At 41.2% G+C, this 20,157-nt stretch overlaps 3 protein-coding genes and 2 long non-coding RNA genes across 10 annotated transcripts in view; 2 read left to right on the forward strand and 3 right to left on the reverse strand.

Moving 5' to 3' along the window:
- Positions 1–855: 855 nt before the first annotated feature.
- On the reverse strand, positions 856–4,141 carry LOC135337179 (uncharacterized). The gene is made up of 2 exons (XM_064533078.1): positions 3,733–4,141; positions 856–3,533 (listed from the first exon to the last, which is right to left on the reverse strand). Exons 1-2 carry the CDS (start codon positions 4,139–4,141, stop codon positions 856–858), a joined length of 3,087 nt encoding a protein of 1,028 aa, XP_064389148.1.
- Positions 4,142–6,263: 2,122 nt separating this feature from the next.
- Positions 6,264–10,869, reverse strand: LOC135337015 (uncharacterized). 4 transcript variants are annotated; one of them, XM_064532907.1, is made up of 5 exons: positions 10,810–10,869; positions 9,827–10,155; positions 8,109–9,763; positions 6,571–7,593; positions 6,264–6,507 (listed from the first exon to the last, which is right to left on the reverse strand). In XM_064532907.1, exons 2-4 carry the CDS (start codon positions 9,916–9,918, stop codon positions 7,268–7,270), a joined length of 2,073 nt encoding a protein of 690 aa, XP_064388977.1. In that variant the 5' UTR covers positions 9,919–10,155; positions 10,810–10,869; the 3' UTR covers positions 6,264–6,507; positions 6,571–7,267. The 4 variants fall into 4 exon arrangements, with proteins under 4 accessions (XP_064388977.1, XP_064388978.1, XP_064388980.1 ...); XM_064532908.1 differs by having other exon boundaries at positions 9,827–10,158; positions 10,810–10,868; XM_064532910.1 differs by lacking the exon at positions 10,810–10,869 and having other exon boundaries at positions 6,571–6,754; positions 6,978–7,593; positions 9,827–10,802.
- Positions 10,870–12,846: 1,977 nt separating this feature from the next.
- On the forward strand, positions 12,847–13,448 carry LOC135337943 (uncharacterized). The gene is made up of 3 exons (XR_010395381.1): positions 12,847–12,914; positions 13,098–13,299; positions 13,353–13,448. It is a non-coding gene; the product is annotated as an uncharacterized LOC135337943 (long non-coding RNA).
- Positions 13,449–14,712: 1,264 nt separating this feature from the next.
- LOC135337024 (uncharacterized) lies at positions 14,713–15,950 on the reverse strand. The gene is made up of 2 exons (XR_010394999.1): positions 15,862–15,950; positions 14,713–15,659 (listed from the first exon to the last, which is right to left on the reverse strand). It is a non-coding gene; the product is annotated as an uncharacterized LOC135337024 (long non-coding RNA).
- LOC135337017 (uncharacterized) overlaps positions 15,948–20,157 on the forward strand; it is a 62,565-nt gene continuing 58,355 nt past the window's right edge. For all 3 annotated transcript variants that reach the window (XM_064532913.1, XM_064532915.1, XM_064532916.1), the window contains exon 1: positions 15,948–20,136. In XM_064532913.1, coding sequence (XP_064388983.1) covers positions 20,107–20,136 — 30 coding nt within the window. In that variant the 5' untranslated portion in view covers positions 15,948–20,106. The remainder of the gene's footprint in view (positions 20,137–20,157) is intronic.

Genomic DNA, 20,157 nt, shown 5'->3' on the forward strand with positions numbered 1-20,157 from the left:
GGCGGCCTAACTGTAGCCTTGAATCCATTTTAATCGGCCTGGATTCGAGGCTAGTATCAATCAATTGCGATTTTTGTAATCGATTTTCAAAAATCGATTATCAAAAATCGATTATTGGATTTTCATAATCGATTTTCATAGTCTAAAAATCGATTAGCAAAAATCGAATTTCGTTTATCAAAGTCCATTAGCAGATATCAATAATCGAATTTGTCAAAGATCGTTCACGTGTAAATCAAATATCAACTGCCAAAAATCGATTATTAGAAATCGATCTTCAAAAATCGATTTTATTTTGGATGCACACGCCAATTAATTCTGTCTGAATTTTGTCGCAAACGGCGTTCCATACAAGAGTCTATTATTATTCCTAGGAATTTACCCATTCTTATCAACTGATACTTGCCATTTAATGGCTGGTAAAAGCGATATTTGCAATGTCTCCTTGAGTTGTTGTGTGGTTGGTCTTTGTGAGGGAGAGGAGACACAGTGCACGAACTCAACATTACTTTACCAACTTATCTGAATTTGAACAAGGGAAATAGTTTGCCAAAGACAGTGGAGCAGAAGCTCTCATACACTATATATATACACAAAGGGTGCCGCTAGGAGCAGGCCGCCAGGCTAGAGCACATAAGCAATAAAAAGTACAAAAGAATAACAGGACTTGTACAATTAAACAGTACAACACAGGAGTACATGAGGAAATGACTAATTAAGTGATTAACTAGCTGGCAAAAAGAAACTAGCTGAATATAGTATACAAAAGTCAGTGTGCATGCATGCAATGAGGAGGGCTCACAAAAAACCAAAAAACGAAACCAAGCTTAAGTATTAGGAGATAATTATACCATGTTACTCTTTCACGACGTCGATGACAGTGTGCGTAACTTTGGGTGCATTGTGTTGAGGAGGGGGAGGGGGTGGTCTGTAGTCCTCTGTGGTGAGGGGGGCTAGCACATCCAGGGCAGGCTCTCTCAGCTGGTCCGGCCTTGTGGCTGGTCGGATGATGGGAGGAGTGATGTAACGATCAGGATCTGATTCAGCTTCTTCCATGACTCCATTAGTGTACGGATCATATCTGTCCGCGTTTGTCCAGGTTTCTTCATGGTTTTTCTTCTCCATTTCCAGTTTGCGAACTCGTGGAATCATTTTTCTCGGTCTGAGTGCATTTTTCTGCCTCTGCAGAACAGGAACTTTCTTCAGTATGTACTCGTAAAAGTGGTAACAAGCTATCACCACAAACAAAACAAAAGCCACTGCCATTGAAATGTTGGATATTATGACTTGATTCCCATTGATGTTTCCTATGTAGAGGGTGCCATATGCTAGAATTGCAAGATTGAGGAAAAAGAGTGTTTCCAGTAAATCATTGAATCGTATTTTGTACACAGGATAATTCTGCAATTTGAAAATATTAAGCCCAACACTTATAGATCCAGCTGATAGTACGGGGAGAGAAGTGTCCAAAGCCAAAGCAGTTATTAGGTTATGAGCGATCAAAGAAAATAGGAGCAGTCCCACACAGTAGCGATGTTTGGGAGTGAATGGAGCATGGTATGTATCCATGAAGCCATTGTAGTATGTGTTCTTAGTCCATTTCATGAGTTTCTGTTTTGAACAGCGAGGAAACCATTGTCCAAAGAAGAGCAGTACAGTGAACAATATACCAGAGATGAGGATTATGGCGGCAAAAACAAACCGAGGGATGTGACCGAGAGTGAAATATTGCACATTGCCGTCATACAACCAAACTATATCACTTGAATTGTTGGGAAAATCCAACACCTCGGTTGCACCATCAGGATAATCCAAGACCCTGTATTGCAATGCAGCAATGATAAACCGCAAGAGTTTGGAATAAGAGAGTAGGACGAGTGTGCCTAGGGCAGCAACTGGGTTCCTGTTGGAGAGGAGCTTTGCAAATGAGTCAAAGTACTTACTCAAAATGATTATTAAGAACATCAGAAGAAACAGGTAAGCAGGAAAGACAATCTGAAGGAGCACTTTTGCATGAGAGTTCATTCCATCATAAAAGCATGTCTCAATACCCAAGTCAAGATTCACCCACGATATGAAAACTGTCAAAGGGTTATGAAAAAGTATGAAGATCGACTGATTTGCAGCTAATATATTAGTGTAGAAGATTAGCCCATGGATAGTGCCTGTTGCTATGGTAATGTTGAAAAGGAGAATGAATGCAACTAGTACTATGCCTGCCAGGGCAAACGGGAGTAGCAGGAGAAGGTAACAGTTTGAACAGAGTTCACATCTTGAAGTACCTAACACAAGACTGAGCCCTGGTTCACATTCTCCACACAAGACACCACTTCGATTGTAGGCACATTGTTCGTCAGGGTTGCTTAGACTGATGTTGACTGGCTTTAGTACACAATAGTCAAATGTACAGTTACTAACAACATACCCACTTCCGTTAGTGGTATTAGTCACTCCTATCCATATGTTGTTATTGCTTTCCAATTTTATGGTCCCATTTTCTTCAGAACAGTTTGTTATCTGCTGCAACAAGACTGGATCACAGTCACACTTGCACTCAATTGAGGACATAATTGGTTGGAGTCCAATAGAGCAATCACACTTTTGAAAAGATATGTTTAGAATTTGTTTTGAAATTCCCAAATTGTTGCATGGACCCTCAGCATAGAGTTCCATTTGAGCAGAGCTGTCTTGTGAGAATACATTGTACTCTAATTCTGTGCACTGATTGCCAACTTCCTGTTGTGCTTGTCCTTCTTTGAGACGATCAACTCTACGGCTCTCAGTGATAACAGAACTGTGAATTATGGCGTTATTCATTGGATTTCCAGCTTGGTCTACAGCCATAACACTGATTGTGAATGCTTGTCCTTTTCTAACAGAAATGGTCTGTTTGGTGGTGTTACACAACTTCACTCTGACAGCCTTCGAAGCTATCGATGAATAATGCACAGTATTGTTCAAGTACTCAAATCCGTTGTCTGATGAAGAGAGTTCGGCTGATACATCCACCGTACACCTGTCAAACAGACCTCCGTAAATATCTGCTCCTGACTGGGAAGCTGTGTTGTTAGTCAAAAAAGTGTTGCGATGATTAACTGATGTATTGTTCAAACACTTAAGTACTTCTTCATATGAAGACTGGGAAGTTTGCACTAAAGGTATCAAAGTCTTAACAAAATTGATATCAAAACCGTAGAGATCTTGAGTTTGAATGAAGCATTCTGTTCGTGTCAGATCTCCTGCAGTAGTTACATCCTCTCCTCTACACACACCACTCTCAGTACTGTCTGCCACAAATATCCCCCCTCCATATTGAGCCTTGTTATTGTGGATTTCCAGTATGACCAGCGTTTTACCAAGCTCTAGCTCCAAGTCCTGTTTCAAAATATATATCTTGGAACTTTGTTGTAGATACACTCCACCTCCGCTATTGTTTGCTGAGTTTGACTTGATTTGGACGTAAGCGTGAGAAAAAGCCTTAATGTTTGAAGCAACTGCATAAATACCTCCTCCATTTTGAGCATCATTTTGATCTATAATACTCACAAACAGTACAGGTTCTATGTCACTACATGTACACGGGACAAAGTTATCATTAAATATACAAAGTGACCTTCGAATCAAATTCAATTTCGCTTGAGTATGCATAAATCCCACCACCATTTTGTGCTGTGTTGTGAGAAATCTCTATGGGATAGTGAACAAAGAGTGTGCTCTCTCTCAGAAACACACCTCCTCCAAAGGTAGCAGTATTGTTAGAAATGACCATTCCTTCTGCATTGATATAGATTTGACTCTGGACTGCTCTGATGGCTCCACCCTGCACACCATGATTGTTACTGAGAGTTGTGGGTCCATTGAACTCCACTCGACTTCTTAGAGCATATACAGGGTTTACATTATTGCTAACGTTGTTAACTCCCGTAAATGACAAGTTAGAATGCACTACGTAAAGGATATTTTCACCCTTTAAATTGTCAAATATGCTTGTATTAGTAATTATCAGACTTGAGATAACAACCGCAATCACTCCATCTTGCTGAGTAGCTCTGTTGTTTGTGACCACAGAGTCGGAAATGATCACAGTGCCATCAGCAACAAAAAACACTCCACCAAAGTCAGCACTGTTATTTTTAAACATGATTTTGGAGACGGATATAGTTCCAGTATATACCAAAATCGCTCCACCAAGACTAGTTTCTCCATTATCAACTACAGCTTCATTATCTGTTATATTACAGCTCAAGATAGATGCATCACCCACGAAAAGTCCAATTGCTCCACCAGAGGTAGCCTTGTTGTTTGTTAGCTTGCTATCGGATATCAGTAACTCTCCAGTAAAAACCGAAATCGCTCCATCTGATCTACCAGCACTGTTGTACGCTAGCTCACTGTCGGAGATTGAGACACTCCCTCCCTAGATATTAATTGCTCCACCGTCAAGAATAGCACTATTGTTTAGTAGGGCACAGTTGGAAATGAACAAACTACTTTGAGAGGTGGAAATTGCTCCAGCACTTTCAGCAATATTATTTGTAAAGTTGCATAAACTGATAGTCACACTTGCAGAGTCCACTTCCACTGCTCCACCTAATCCAAATATAGCAGTGTTAGAATTAAACCTTGAATTGTTAATAACAGTTTGATTTGATATAATATTATGAATTGCTCCACCACCATCATGAATAGCACTATTGCTCAGTAGTGTACAGTTGGAAATGAACAAACCACTTCCAAAGGTGAAAATTGCTCCACCTGCTTTTTCAGCACTGTTGTACGCTAGCTCACTGTCGGAGATTGAGACACTCCCTCCCCGGCTATAAATTGCTCCACCGTCAAGAATAGCACTATTGTTTAGTAGCGCACAGTTGGAAATGAACAAACTACTTCCAAAGGTGATAATTGCTCCACCAAAATTTAATTGAGCAATATTATTTGTAAAGTTGCACCAACTGATAGTCACACTTACAGAGTCCACTTCCACTGCTCCACCATATGCAGCAGTATTGGAATCGAATCTTGAATCATTAATAACAGTTTGATTTGATTCAATGTTCACTGCACCACCACTGTTACTGAAGAAGTCGCTCTTTTCAATGCACACACTATCAACTTTAACAGTCAATGCTCTGTCAGTGCTAGTGTTGTTCACAAAGAGAACTCGTTCAATCGTTACAGTTACTGTATGAGCGATCTCGAGTGTACAAGCTTCCAACTTTAGCAATTTCAAGCCTACCAAATAGCATTGAGAAATGTACATATAGCCTGAACTACTTTCATCACCTGCTCCAGTGAAATGCAAACCTTCAATACTCAATGCACGGATATTAGATAAATACACTGCTCTACCAGTTGTGTTGGCATTGATAGTGGCATTTTGGCCAGCAATAATCACCTCTCTGAAATTACAAATGTAAAGCATTTCACTTAATAAATGATCACCAGACAGAAAGCTCAAGGTGAGATTGTCTCCACCAGACAACAGGGCTGTTTGAACAAGCTGCTCGAGAGTGAAATAAGTTCCATTTTGGTAGCCATGACACGAGTCAATTGAATCCACTGGCACAATGTGATAGTGCTCACTCCTGGTAACAGTAGCTAGGGTCAGTATAGCAGCACCAACCAGCTGGTGTGCATGTTCTCTCCGATACTATAAAATTACAAATATAATTAATGCAGTATCAGTATACTAGCTGCTATTGCTGCTTCTACTTTGTACTTAAAGCGTGTATACTGTAAAGCATCTACAGAGGTAGAACATGTGGAATAAGCTAATTAATGGTCACCAGAGCAGGGCCGTAAGAAACATTTTTAGGTGGGGGGGCAGAAAAAAGAAATGGACCCTCCCCGCCAGAGGCAAACTTTTTACATGTGTATGTTCTCAGAGATAAACAGGAGAAAGATATCGAGCTTCGTAAGAAGAAGGTCTTAGTTAGCCCTACCTTCTTCAATTCTGTTCGTTTATCTATGATTATATCCAGCTGTGTTGCACCATGTAGCATAAAACTCATACTTGTACTCTTTTGAATAATTATTGTGGTAATGAATTTGCTACAAATCTGCCAAAATTAGTACGTACCCTAAAAACAGAAAAAAATCTGAAAACACTAAAATTCCTACCCGTCTATAATAGTAACAGTAAGGTAGCATATTTCCCACCTACTACACTTTTGCTATGTAGTCTAGTGGGGTTTAACTGTCATAAATTAGCACCTCAGGGCTACAAGGGAAAATATGGCTCATAAATTGGCACCTCAAGCATATGCAGCAAAAATGTTTTTCATTCTGTTTTTTCGATGAATGAAGATGAATGCAATGTCTTGCATGAGAAACAAAATCAAAATGAAAACATAGAGACAGAGGGTGTAGTCTGTGGACTAGTTCATCAAAAATTCTGCTGTGTGAGGAGCTGCTTTAGAGACACTCTGGGAGAGGGCTTGGGCTCAGGCTGAGCTTTTTGCTCACTAGCATGCCTAGTACTGACTGACTGCACGCACTGCACTGGGCCTGTTCAGCAAAGAAAAAGAAGCTATTTTAATAATAATATAGGAGTGGCTATTTTAAGCTTACCTTTGCTTGCCTACTAGCCTGGCATAAGAGAGCTGGTCAGGGGGAGTGGCTCTGTACCATTCGCTTGGAGGGAGGGGTTGGCTGCTCATATTTTGTCCAGGCTGCGCAAGATTTGAGTGTGGACAGGAGCCCTGGTGTGGACGAGCTCTCTTTTCCTAGTTTTCTTCTTGTTTGAATAGTGTTGCTATGTGGTAGTCATGCAAGCTTATATAGGCTGGATGCATAGCAACCAGTCAGCCAATCAGATGGGACATATATCAATTAATGCACAGTGCCTCGGGGTTTATGACAGTAAATCACACCTCCCCCTCGGGCTTACGCCCTTGTAGTCGGGAGGTTTACTGTCATAAACCCCTCTACACTGTACATTAACTAATACATATATACTTACCTATTACTGTATATACCTTTTAATTCCAGACCAACAGACACAAGGACACAGTGCACAGATTGATACAGCAGTATAGCCAGAGACTGAGTATATAGCTATAGATCTATAAAAAAGCTGTATATTATAGTGTTATGTACTGCATGGTCAGATAATTGTGAACAGAGTTGTCCCTGTATACATGTATTATAGAAAATGTTGGATATTACCAAAAATCCCTAACTACTATAGGAAAACATCACAATGTCGTAATAATGTTTCTTATACTGTATAGTACCATCACCAGCAAATCAAACAGAAGAGCTATGACTACAGTATATCGATTAGCCCATAACCATGACATTGTATATACACCTTCAAAGGATAGGCAGACAGATGATGGGATTCTATTATAAGTGTGAAACCATACCCGTGTGCACAAGGGTATAGGAGCATGGCCATGAGGTTGTTGGAATAAAACTCTGCAATATTCATGGAAATGGGAGAGATGGATATCCTACAATTATATATATATATAGCACCATCCCACATGGTGTCGGATCGGTCAATGGGAGAGATGTTATGACATTGTCGAAGTGAGTTTTCGAATTCCCCCCCAGGCGAAAACATAGTTGATGACAACATGGGTTTTGGAGCTACAGAGAGATACATATAGTAACAGATTCAAGTAAGCACTTAACACAATAAAAGCACCGCGGGTGCTGATGCCTCAGTGGAAGCATTTTTGTCTTGCAACTGAAATAAATTTGCAAGTAAGGAAATGATTGACAAAGACTGTTGCTAAAAAGATGCATAAAGTTCAAAGTCCATAATAATGGCATTGCATGCTCGTTGGCAGTGGAGCTCTTTCCTCGCTACCAAGTGCAGAGCTAACTACTAAGTAGAGTATCAACATTCTATATGGGTAAGTTTTGCTACGCACTATTCTGAAAGGGCTGATGGCATTCAAGTAAAAAAAAGAGAGCTATAACTCAAGAACAAAGCATTATTTTCGAGTCCAAATCCAATAAAACATGGCTAGAAGCGTATAGAACTTCTTACTTCTGCAATCGTCGAACAGCTACAGCAATAACACGCACGCACACACACACACACACACTGCCGTATACCTTGCTTACGCATGCGCACCGAGGCATGATAATGGACTCACTTGCTTTAGAATCCAGCTTCTGTATATCCTGACATCGTTTGGTTACGATCTTATCAAATTTTTTTTGTTCTCTTTCTTTCTTTTTTAACTCTTTTTCAGTCTTTTCTTTCTGTTTTTGTATAGCATCTTGAACGGATTTATTCCCTGTAAGTACGAGCTTGGCTGGATCAGGCTTTATAATGATAGGCTTCACTTTGAAAGTTGGTGTCTGTATGGTAAGTATGTCATGTATCGTAGATTGCTGTTCAAGTGAGTTATCTCGGGGAGGAGAATCAATGCCTGGGCGTTTTTCATCATCCGTACCGACAGGAGTCAGACGATATGGTTGCCGTTTCAGAGGGGTGAAGGCAGTACACATGTTAGGCTCATTCGAAAAAGTGGCTTTTCCAGGAAGTTTCCTAATCACAGCATTTTCATTTAGTGGATAAATTCCTGTAGTTTTGAATCCATTAATGATGTTGATGGCCGTCATGGACTCCACCCATGCTTTACTCAGCAGGCTGCAAAAACTGTAGATGTTCACCACTCTGCCTGGATTCTTCACTCTATAATCATGGCAAACCTGTCTCCAATGTACCTTAAAGGGGCCAAAGACACCCTTGTCTAAGGGCTGAGTGAGGTGGGTAGTATTTGGAGGGAGTGCGAACAAAATGACACATTCTTCTGCAGCAAGTTGAATGGTTACAGGACTGTAATGAGAGGAGTGCCCATCCATCAGCAGAATAATGGGTCGAACAGCAGACGCATACCTTAAGAAGTGTCGCTTGAACCACTTATCAAAAATTGTTGCAGTCATCCATCCCTTATCAGAAAGAGCATAAATGGTGCCAGGTATCTCTCCAACAGCAAGCTCTGGGTTCATTTTCTTCCTTGCCCAGATTATCATGGGAGGTACGTACTGGCCGGAAGCACTCACGCATGCCACTACAGTAACTTGACTCTTCGTACCCTTGGTGACGTGGTAAGGCTGCTTATCGCTTTTTCGATGAACAGTCTTCGGTGGTTTTGGCTCGAGGGGGAAGCCGCTCTCATTCATATTGTATATCAGCCCAGGTTGATCAGTCAGCTTCGACTCTTCTAGAGTTTCTCTAAGAGTACAAAAATATTCGGAGAGTGTCTCAGCGGAAGATGCCTTGACTCTAGCCACTGACAGACAAGAGGATGTCTTTAAAGAGACTTCAGGATGTCGCTTACAAAATCTAGCCCACCAACCATGCGTAACAGAAGAGGCATCAGTCTTTTCTTTGTTTTTTCGGATCAACATTGTTTCAACTAGAGACAAAACCTGTAATCTGGTGAAAGGATACCCAATTTCGGCTGACTTGATGAGGAAACACACTAACAGAGCCTCTTCTTCGACCGTGAAATATGTCCTTGGTCCACTCCTGCTCCCTGGCAAAACTCTTCCTGTGGCATTGTCATATAGAGTTGTCTTTGGTATACCATAGTCAGCGGCAGCTCTGGAGACAGCAACCCCTTTGTGAATAACCGCATCGAGAGCTCGTTCCATGCTTCGCTTGCTCCAGGGGCGATATTTTTCCGGCCTGCATGCTCGTACTTTCTTATACTGAGGCGTACGCATGGGATCAGAATCAAACGAAAACACTCTATTGCGGAGAGGGGAACATCTCTTTCCGAGGCCAGGTAAACAGAACCTAGATAGATAAAGGAAAAAATGTATGCACCCTTGCAGATCTTGATATCTCACAGTCACTGACCTATTTAGGCTATTAGTTTCCATTCTCAAGCATCTCAAGTGCAGTGAAGGTGAGCTTCTTCTTCTTCCTGTGAGCACGTGGCTGGATCTCATGTGCAGGCATGCTGACTCAGCACTATACTAGTCGTCTCGCTCTTAGGCCGCAAGGGCCTCGCTCTTTGCCCTTGTTCTGAGCGTTTGCAGTGGTTCTTATGAGGCCTGGTAGGTACCAGAAGTCTCTCTGTCGTTCTAGAAGTCGTAGCATAGCTTTGAAACTATCGCAAGAGTCTATAGTCGGCAATAGGTTGCAAACGTCGCTTATTGAATGTTCGAACCACCGACTTTGAGCTGCTGCTGTGCAAGAGTAAAGCAACAGGATTACTTCTAATTGTGGTAGGCACGAGATCTGATCATTGTCTATTAGTGCATGCAAAAAACTAGAAGATAGCTCTTACTGTCTCTTCAAACGGGCACACGAAAACTGGTGTCGTTCGGAAATTGGTTGCTTACTCTACCAGGCCGTATTTTAATCGGCCTGGTCTCGAGGCTAATCTGGTACAGACCTTTGCAGAGTTCGATGTCTAGAGCGGAAGTGCCTGTCACGTGAACCATTACATAACAAGATTGAATTCTGGCTCATTCCTAACCAATTATTTTTCTCCAATAAAGCCTATTTAATTTTGTTAAACTGGGAAAAATTCGACCTATATAGGAGGAAGGCTTTGAACATGAACAGCTAGCTAGCTGATGAGTATTTCCAATCGTTTTGTGAGTTACTATTAGTCACACAGCCTGTGTCAAAGAACTATATATCCAGCTGGAGCTAAGGCTTAGCTTCAAGCTTTTACTGTCTATGACTAGACTCTCAACAGCTTGCAGCAACACAAAATGAGCGGGCAGGCTGGGGCAAGCCACTTCATATAATACTGGGAAGCTACAATCCTATTTCAGACTTCTCTGAATAACTAGTAACAAGTAATTTAGTGATGCATCTTGAGAACTCACGTGATGTTGTGTGGCTTTAATGTACATGTATCTTCTTCTTCTTCTTTTTCTTCTTTTTCACCTCCAGTTTTGGAGAGTAGCCCACGAGGGCAGATCACATGATGAGAAGGTACAAGCTCCACCCTCAGGTGGAGTTTAAAGTTAGAATGTTACTGCGGGTTTGCCGCAGATTGTGGGAGAAAGCGTAAGATCCAGTCTTCTTGCACATTGGCATCAGATGGCCAGACTTGACCAAGCAGAAGGCCGCAGAGGTCCCCAGAGCTGTGGTCCTTTATGCTGGCTGGGGCAGCGGCTATGAGGGCCTCCCTGAGTGAGGAGAGAGCTGGGCAGGTCAGCAAGAAGTGCGAGGGTGATTCTACACCTAGATTGCAAAGTTTGCAGGTTGCATCTCCCGGTGCAGCGTTGGTTGATCTGTACCTAAATCTTGAGGCGTCAAGTTCTAGGCCATCACAGCCTGTGAGAAGCCTGATCCTGAAGTTAGAGGGGCCATGAAGAGATCTGTCTTTCAGGGAGCATGACCACAGCTGGGAGGGCTTCCCAAGATGGGCAAGCAGGGATGAGATATTGAGGTGTGAGCATGCAGGAGTCTACCAGATTTACATGCTGTTTGATGAGCATTGACTTTTTCGCAGCTGTTTTGAATGAGTCTTTGTTTTTTCCATTCAGAACCATGTTAGAAATTGGAGGGAATGAGTGTGTAGAAGCTAGGGACGCCCATGTCTTGAGTACCCCAGTGAGAGTGTTTAGGAGCAGTCTTTCCATCAGGACTTTTTGGGGGAGGTCTTCTGTTGACATATTAGCTATAGAGTTAATAAAGCAGAGCTGCCTGCAGTCTACCATGGAGGAAATCCCCATTGATCCAATAAGGCTCGACAGTGCAAGTGAGGGACATCTGGTCGGGAGACCCTGAATCGTACGCAGTATTTTCTGTGGGATTTTTCCAGCATTGTTAGTTCAGTTTTTGTGAGTGACCAAAGCTCTGACCCGTATAGAGTAACTGGGAGGCAGAGAGAAGAGTATAATTTTGTGGGATGTGATGGGGTGGAGGCAGCCAAATCTTGCTCCAATCGAGTTCAAGGCAAAGAAGGCACTCCTCCCTGCAGAGCAACGATTGGATATTTTTACCAGGCCAGATGTAGTTACCAGGCGCAAGATTCCTAGGTGAGAGTAGCTGTCTGCCTCTTGTATAGTTTCACGGCATACAAAAAAGGAGCGGGAGAGACGGCCAGACGAGCGGGATTTTGACGACTCCCCAAAGATTAAAACTGCAGATTTTGAAGAATTGATTTCATAACGCCAGGCACTAGCATAGTCTGAAACGATGTCAAGTAGAGATTGCAGCTTGACAGGAGTATCTGCAATGAGAGAGAGATCATCTGCGTACATGGGGGATGGGCAGTGAACAGAGGAGCCGACCATAGCACCAAGGCAGCATTCATCTAGTTGGACCAGAAGTGCATCCACGTAAACCGAGTAGAGCAGTGGGGACAGGATTGCACCTTGGCGGACACCCTGTTTAATACTAAAGACACGAGACCTTTTACCCTTCAAAAGGAAGCAGGAGGAGGAGCGAGAGTACCAGTCGACCAGAAGGTGCCAGATTCTCGGATGAATGTTCTTTTCATGTAGTTTGACAAACAGGCCCTCATGCCAGACAGTATCGAAGGCCTTCTTGACATCTAGGAAAGCCACAAACGCCTTTTTCCCTAGGTCACGGAGAGATTGAACAGATTCTTGGAACACAAATGCAGTGTGTATCGAGCTATACCCTACTCTGAAGCCCCCCTGGAGGTGGTTGAGGGAAATACCATCTGCTGACAACTTGTCTAATATTAGTTTTTGTAATAGTTTCCCGACGTTGGATAAGAGAGAGATCATATATATATGAATATCACATGACGGTAAATTCCGCTTTAGACGTCGAGTTGCAAGAACTCTGCAAAGGTCTGTAAGAAGGGTTGTGATAAAACAGGGAATGAGAAATGAGGAAATGAGGAAATAAGAAATAGGAAATGAGGAAATGAAGAAATGAGAACGAGAAATGAGCTGTTAGGCATATGGGCAGAGCAAGTCTGAAGACGAAGCTAACATCTACTGAGCTACAGGTACGTACCTCCGGTGACAAGTCTCCTGGTGCTCTGCCACCATACAGAACTTATGTTCCTCTGGTACACGGTGTGACACTCTCTACCTCTATCTACTTGTGTGCCATGTACGACTGGCATGGTTCAGACATCAGATCTATACCTATACGTAATGGTACTTACATGTACTGTCCTAGGCTACAGTCCCACAGTCTCAAACAATTTACCTATGCGTGGCTATACTGGCAATACATTCACCGATTTCACAATCCGGTGGGCAAGTGATAGTCAATGGACTGGACTCAATGTCAACATCTACATGTAAGTAACAGCAAAGAAACTTCCAAAACTGTTTGTCAAACCAAGCAAATTCTAATCTGCCAGTCCTGTCGTAAAGCTGCAGGAAGTAATGACATTAGTACACTGTACTGGTATCATATCCATGCAATCTCGCTACAGGGTGAAGAAAGCAATTCCCATTACCATTCTCACAAGCAATGCCTAGTGAAAGCTGATGCTACCTTTAATGAAGAAAGCTCACTGTGCCATCTGAAGCTACAGGGTGAAGAAAGCAATTCCCATTACCATTCTCACAAGCAATGCCTAGTGAAAGCTGATGCTACCTTTAATGAAGAAAGCTCACTGTGCCATCTGAAGCGATGGTAAAATTTAATTCTTACAATGTGTCTGACAACCTGTACTGTGTGGAGGTGCCACTATATATATTTGATAACTAAATACTTAGTCACCTACTAGCTTCTTGGCTGATATATCAGTCATTACTTTTGTGCATCTATATAATAATTATAACAATGTCATAATTATTGTGATGAAAATTAATGCCATGGTGATGATCATAACCATAAATTATCTATTTCTTATTTCTTCATTTCCTCATTTCCTATTTCTTATTTCCTTATTTCTTATTTCTCATTTCCTCATTTCTCATTCCCTGTTTTATCACAACCCCTGTAAGAATTGATTTCGTGGGAGTTGATCTCATGAAAGTTGATCTCGTGTGAGGTAATCCTTTTTCTTTCCTCTTATTGTAGATAGGTGTGGTCAATAATACTGAACACGCCTACTAATCATAAAATTTCGTGGGTATAAATTTTCGCGATACAGGCTTAATCCGCGAAAATCGCGAACATTTATACCCTCAAAATATACCCGCTATACAATGATACGGTAGGTTAGATTCGAGGCTACCGCTCCATATGCTTGCAACTGGCTAGGCTGAAAAAGTCTGAGATCTGTGCTCCAGAATTCCATTTGCAGTTGCATGCAGTTGCAAACATTGCGCAAGGACCTGCAGAGCTGACTCAGCAACAGCAATAATTGACCTATGAACTTTAAATTAGTTGATTATAAGTCTAGTCCCAGCTGCTTGCATCTCTGCTCAAAGACACCAGTATCTGACCATTCAACATTGCTGTCATTGGCACAACAAATGGCTTGACTTCACAAAACGTCCGGCTCCTCGGACCTCGCTAGACAAGAGTAAAGCAGCCCCACCCCTGCAAAACCTTCAACACTGCAAAACAGCCCCACCCAAAGCTGCAATCCAACTCAAGCAGCCCCACCCCAATTAACAGTTCCTCCCCTGCAAAACAGCCACTCCCCAATTACCAAAATGGTAACGGCCAACTCCGACAATGCCTTCAACGAGTATATATATGACTGTGTCGTAAGCTAGCTGAAGCGGACAGTAAAGAACTGGACAAAACTATTTAGATCTACTGGAAGCCTTTGCTATGTGGCATATATTTTTTGTAAAAATACCATGTATATAGTCATTTAATCCCTCAAGCCTTTGCGGTCAGTGCAGAATATGAGATACAGTGCATATATATTGCACATAGCAACGGGATATAATGCTATAATATAGCTGTCCCGGCATAACACTAATAGTTCAGTATGCTAACACACACATGCACGTACATATAAATAGCAAATAGTTTATTCGGTTATTGCTGAAAGGCAAGGTGTAACTTTACTCTCTTCAAAGCCGAGCCTCTGAAACACTTCAAATGTGCGTGCGGTTGCTATGTCATTTTTATCTTCGGAGGGGGGAAGTAGGGTGTAGAAGATGCGTCCAGCAAAAACAGCGCAGTTAGTCTCATTGTCCCCAAGCTTAGGTATCTCGGCCTTCTCAGACTTCTCCAACCTTCTCCTCCAATACGTATCGAAAGGTTTGACGATTTCAGCTTGAAGCACTCGAACCAGTTCGCAACTAGATGTGTAGGAGACAAAACCTGGTGATGTGTCTGCTGTGTAGTAGTCAGCGTTATTGTTGATACACGTAGCCAGCTCATTAACAGCAGCTGCTTTAGTTGAGCACATACACACAAAAATCTGTGTACTGAGGCCGAGGCTTGATTCACTCTTCTTATACACAGCGTGAAGTATAAGGCAGCCTCCCTTGTATGTAGTAGTACTGCCATTTATAGTCACCTCAAAGTCGTTCTCAATCACAAGCCCACAGTGTGGAATGTTAAGTGTTGAGACGTGGACGTTCACAGCAGTAAAGAAAACAGTCGAGCATTTACTTACTTTGATTCTCACTGGTTCAGACACATCATTACAAAACTTCAAGACATACTTGTCATCATCAACTACAAAATCTTCTGGCTTTGAGCAGACGATCACAAACTGTTTACCTGGACGATTAATATCCGGGTACAGAAAGTTAAAGTGGGGAGCTGTCGCCATAGACGATTGTATTGACGCAGAGGAGGGGAGGACACAATTATAGCGCTATAGGCACTAATAGATAAATAATTAATTTTACTATAATTATTATTATTATGTTATTATCACGTTTATTTACTATATCACGTTGTCAAGGTTACAAGAATGTAAATAAACAGTATAAAAATGAATATGGAAACTTCCGATCGCTAATCCCAGACAGAGGAGGTACGACCAAGAGCGCATACATATACAGAGAAGAGGGCATGCAACTCACCCTATTCTCAGAATCATCCGACTTTGTATTGGGCTATTTTTAGAACTGCCTTTTTCTGTTATTTTTAGAATTTTGTATTTCTACTATCTATGGTGTAACCTTTGACCGCGCGCACAAGGTAAATCCGAAGGTCTTTTTTATAATTATGATTATCTGCAGCTAGCTAGCTAGCTCGATTGCAGCATAGTAGAACTATAGTTCTCAGCAGCAGTATGGCTCATACTAGCAGTGTCGAAGGCAAAGGCAAACCATCCAACAGTTGCAACGCCAAGAAGATGAAACCTAGCGGGTACAATAAACCTGTCTTCCTGAGTCTCTGGTACTTCTTAACAATACGCCCAGCACTTAACTTCCTGCTCGAAGGGGTTGTCAGTTGTCTTGGACCTGGCTGGACTAGGACTGGTCATGACACTTCCTAAATACTGCATGTGTATGTGTGGTATGTGTGTGTCATGGATATAGGGGTGGTATAGATTATGCTCGAGATATTACCTATTATGCTATTCTTTTCTGCTCAAGTAAACAGCCTATTCTTCTTCAAATCGCCTATTCATTCCCACATTATTCCTCCAAAGCACAACATAGGCGCCATGTCGTCACACAAGTAACATCAAACTTGCCACGTGACTCGATCTATAATATAGAATTGCAAGGAGGTAATTAACCACCAGTAATTCCAATTGTTTATACTATAATTATGACTCGTATACTGACCTGTATTTCTGTGAAACCTGCCTATTATTCTCATGCATAATTGCCTTATGCCAGCATAATTCTCACCAAAATAATGTACCTATTATGCTCAAAATTATGCTAGATAATCTACCAACCCCCATGGACCGGTATCAGAGGAATGAATGACTCCCCGGTGGGAGTGACCCCCCCCCGGTCATTCCTGCATGCACACTGTTAAAAAAATTCTGGTGAGCTTCACCAAAAAATGGTGGTGAGATGTTGTCCCATATCTCACCAAAATATGCATGGTGATCGTCACCAATTTAGTTTTCACCAACAATTGGTATAGTGAATTAACTTCACCAGTACTTTATGGTGAATTATTGATTGGTGAAGCTCTGTTGGTGGTGAGCCTTACTACTGCATGTGTTCTCAACTTCTGACATGCAAATTCTGACATGCATGCATGCATGCACATAAAATTAGACACTTTTCAAATCAGAATCAATACAACATGGATTCACACAAGAACAATTTAATAGGCCAACAACAGGCAATAGAAATAATACACTATAACAACAAACACAGACTGGTACACTGCATCATGATAATTATATATAATTATTATTAGGAGAACATAATTATAGTCTACTTTAAAAGTTATAGTTTAAAAGTCAGAGTTAAAGGCACATGGTGATGCAGAGCTAGCTATAGCTAAATGTTTAACTCAGCACAAAGCCTGTTCAGTTTTGTTCTCTTGGAGTCCACCTTTCTGTCAAGAAAGAATACCTCCAAAGCTGTATAGAAGTTGACACAGCCTTCTGTGAAAGACAGATTAAATACATAAAATGTATACTCAGGAGCACAAGAGGTGCCATCTTTGGTGGAAATGTTGCCAGTAGATCCCTCTCGACAAAGAGCTTCGTCACTTGAACCTCGCTGGAGGAATGCCCATTTATCCACAGAAGAGGCTGGGCAGTTAATTCACTCCGCTCTGTTGAGTCATCCTAAAGCAAAAAGATAAGTTGTTAATGTTTGTTTAGCTACGTACGCCCGTTTAGCGTATTACTACAATATTTTGCTGGTAAAAACCTTTGCGAATGAGCCAAATCAGCAGAAAATTTGACCCTTTGCGATCTAACTATTGCGTCTGTGTGGATTTTATTGTTGCATATTGATCAACCATTGCAAAGTTTGATACTCGCAAAACATTCTAGTAATACGGTATATCTTAATGCGGCGTACATGTATTTTACAGGGAGTGAAGGCATAATTATTGTATTGTAAGGGTTGCCTTTACCTCTGTCAGAATAATTCTCTTGTGGTCTGCCTTAAATCGGGTGTCAGTTAGCATGTAGTAGAGGCAGAATAAACTCAACATACTGTGAGACTCGGCTGTATACGATGTAATGTGCATGCAGCAGTAAAGCAATACGTACAGTTACAGTGTTACGTGCAGTTATACAAAGGTATTTCGTCTAGCTATACAGTACATATCCTATAATAGCGAATAATTTTCCCAGTGCATTGTACCTGTTACAAACTCAATGGTGCACGCACGTCAACTTTGCTAGAGCATCTTGAATTGCCGTACATTCTTGCATGTTAGCGGCTAAGCGTATCACTTTGGGGCACAAAACCTCCCATGCCCTGATGGTGATTTCTTTTCCCTGGATGCGGCTAAATTCCCTGACTAACTAATAATGTATAATTATACATGTATGTAGTTATTGTGCTGAAATAGTACATGTACCTCAGTTGGCTCTGCCAGTGGTGGATATTTGGCCACAATGTCCAGTATAGGGGTTATGCTCTCCAATATGTCAGTTCGGCGAAAGCCGAATGTCTTTAACATGAGACTTTTTGTGATCTGGTCAGATAAAATAGTAATCATGACAATTATAATATAAATTGCAATCACCTCCTGATTGGAGTTGTGTCTTTTGTTGCACTCGAGTGTTAGTCGCTTTATGTGCCGTTCAAAAGCAGGCCTATCCTCTGAGAGGTGTGGTGTCATTGAAGGAGCACTAGGAAAAACGATTTTTGTCCCTACTCCTGCTCTCGTTTTCCCGTTCCCCCTCTTTTCCCTGTCTGGTTTCCGGACATAGTTCATACGGAGTTATATGTCTTGTGCAAGAACTTTCTACATAATTAGATAAACCAATAAGGCCATCTCAGAAAATATGCCTATATACATGTACAACGAAATAAATATTTTATGTTACTGTTGCTATGTAGCTAAACCAATGAGTGTGATAATTATAGCTTAGGATTGTATAATAGTATGATTGGGATATTTTAGTGGCATATACGTACGTGTCTTCCCAGAAATGGCCATTTTTTCACTGCTTGGAGTGCAACCTCCTGATATTCGTCAGACAGTGGCCGGGATTTATGTTGAAAAATAGCTTCTGCAATCGTATTTTGTTCTGTTTCTTCCAATCAATACGCCCTTTTTGATGCTTTCCATGATGGTTGCCTGAAAATTTTCAGGCAAAGGAAGCGGCCGTGCATGGGAGTGGCTTTTCCTGAGGTCTCTTTGAGCTGATTCTTGTTTCTATTTTTTTTTTTTGGTGTTTCCTAGTGCATATAATAATAATAAAAATGCATTGTATACAAACACTGTACCTGATCTAGTGGAGTTGACGCCTCAATAGGTGTTGTGTCCAGCATAGATGTTGTGTCCAGCTGTAATTAAGTAATGTATACTGTATATAGCTAGAAATGTTTGCGGCCCAAAAGTTCTGTGAATAGCTGTAAAAAGACCTTTAATTTGCGGATAATATTTCTGCGTTTACTCATTCATTCGAATTTTTGGGCCATAGAAATGTTTAGCTCTACAGTATATACATCTAGTAATTAATACATTATTAGTTTTACCTGTTGTGAGGTCAACCCGCTGCTGTACGTGCTGTCATGTTGAATTTCATCATCAGACAACTGCCAAATGCATAATTAAGTAAATTTGACTTCGTAAATCAATTTTGTGAGATGATTACCTCGATTCTCTCGCTAGTACTATAGCTAGTACTAGCGTCCCCCTCGTACAGAGTCTGTAAAAATTAATAATTTAGAACGTGACATTCATTTGATATATACTACATGTTATTACCTGATTCAGGAAAGAGTCCCCCATGCCTGATACTGATGGTGTGAGTATACAAGTGCCTATAGTTATAATAATTAAGCCAATGTTTTCTTACCATGTTAGTATTATTCCGGAGAATAATCGTAACAGTTTTGTATGTGGTCCAACCTTCGGTACCAGCATTCTAATTTGGTCGTCAGGCAGCTCCAAGAACACCTCACCATCAATTTCTTGCTCTATAATAATTATTATATGTAATAATAATTCTACAATGTAAAGTATGGCTATATGTCACAACTGCATACCGTACTTATTTGATTTAAAGCGACACTAAAAATAATTATGAAGCCAGAGGTCGTTTCCTTTGGAGGTTGAAAAATTATGTTGAAGTTCTGGTGTCGCATATTTAGAGGGTCGCATATAATTGGAGGTTATTCTTCTGTCCTCGATTATAGGCCACTTAAATTACATTGTTTCTTGCCATGCTAAGAACTGACGCAGTTTGTGAACAGGTGATGTTATTGCTCAGTCTT

The sequence above is a fragment of the Halichondria panicea genome, chromosome 6 (assembly GCF_963675165.1).
Source record: "Halichondria panicea chromosome 6, odHalPani1.1, whole genome shotgun sequence".
Lineage (NCBI taxonomy): Eukaryota > Metazoa > Porifera > Demospongiae > Suberitida > Halichondriidae > Halichondria > Halichondria panicea.

Bases quoted from the DNA above. Each gene is read 5' to 3' on its own strand.
- LOC135337015 (XM_064532907.1), bottom strand. From the start codon at position 9,918: ATGAGATCCAGCCACGTGCTCACAGGAAGAAGAAGAAGCTCACCTTCA. The intron at 9,764-9,826 runs GTCAGTGACTGT...TTATCTATCTAG, and splicing joins GAAACTAATAGCCTAAATAG to GTTCTGTTTACCTGGCCTCG. The intron at 7,594-8,108 runs GTGAGTCCATTA...ATCTCTCTGTAG, and splicing joins GAAGCTGGATTCTAAAGCAA to CTCCAAAACCCATGTTGTCA.
- LOC135337179 (XM_064533078.1), bottom strand. From the start codon at position 4,141: ATGTTTAAAAATAACAGTGCTGACTTTGGTGGAGTGTTTTTTGTTGCT. The intron at 3,534-3,732 runs GTGTGTTTCTGA...TGAGTATTATAG, and splicing joins TACTGCTACCTTTGGAGGAG to ATCAAAATGATGCTCAAAAT.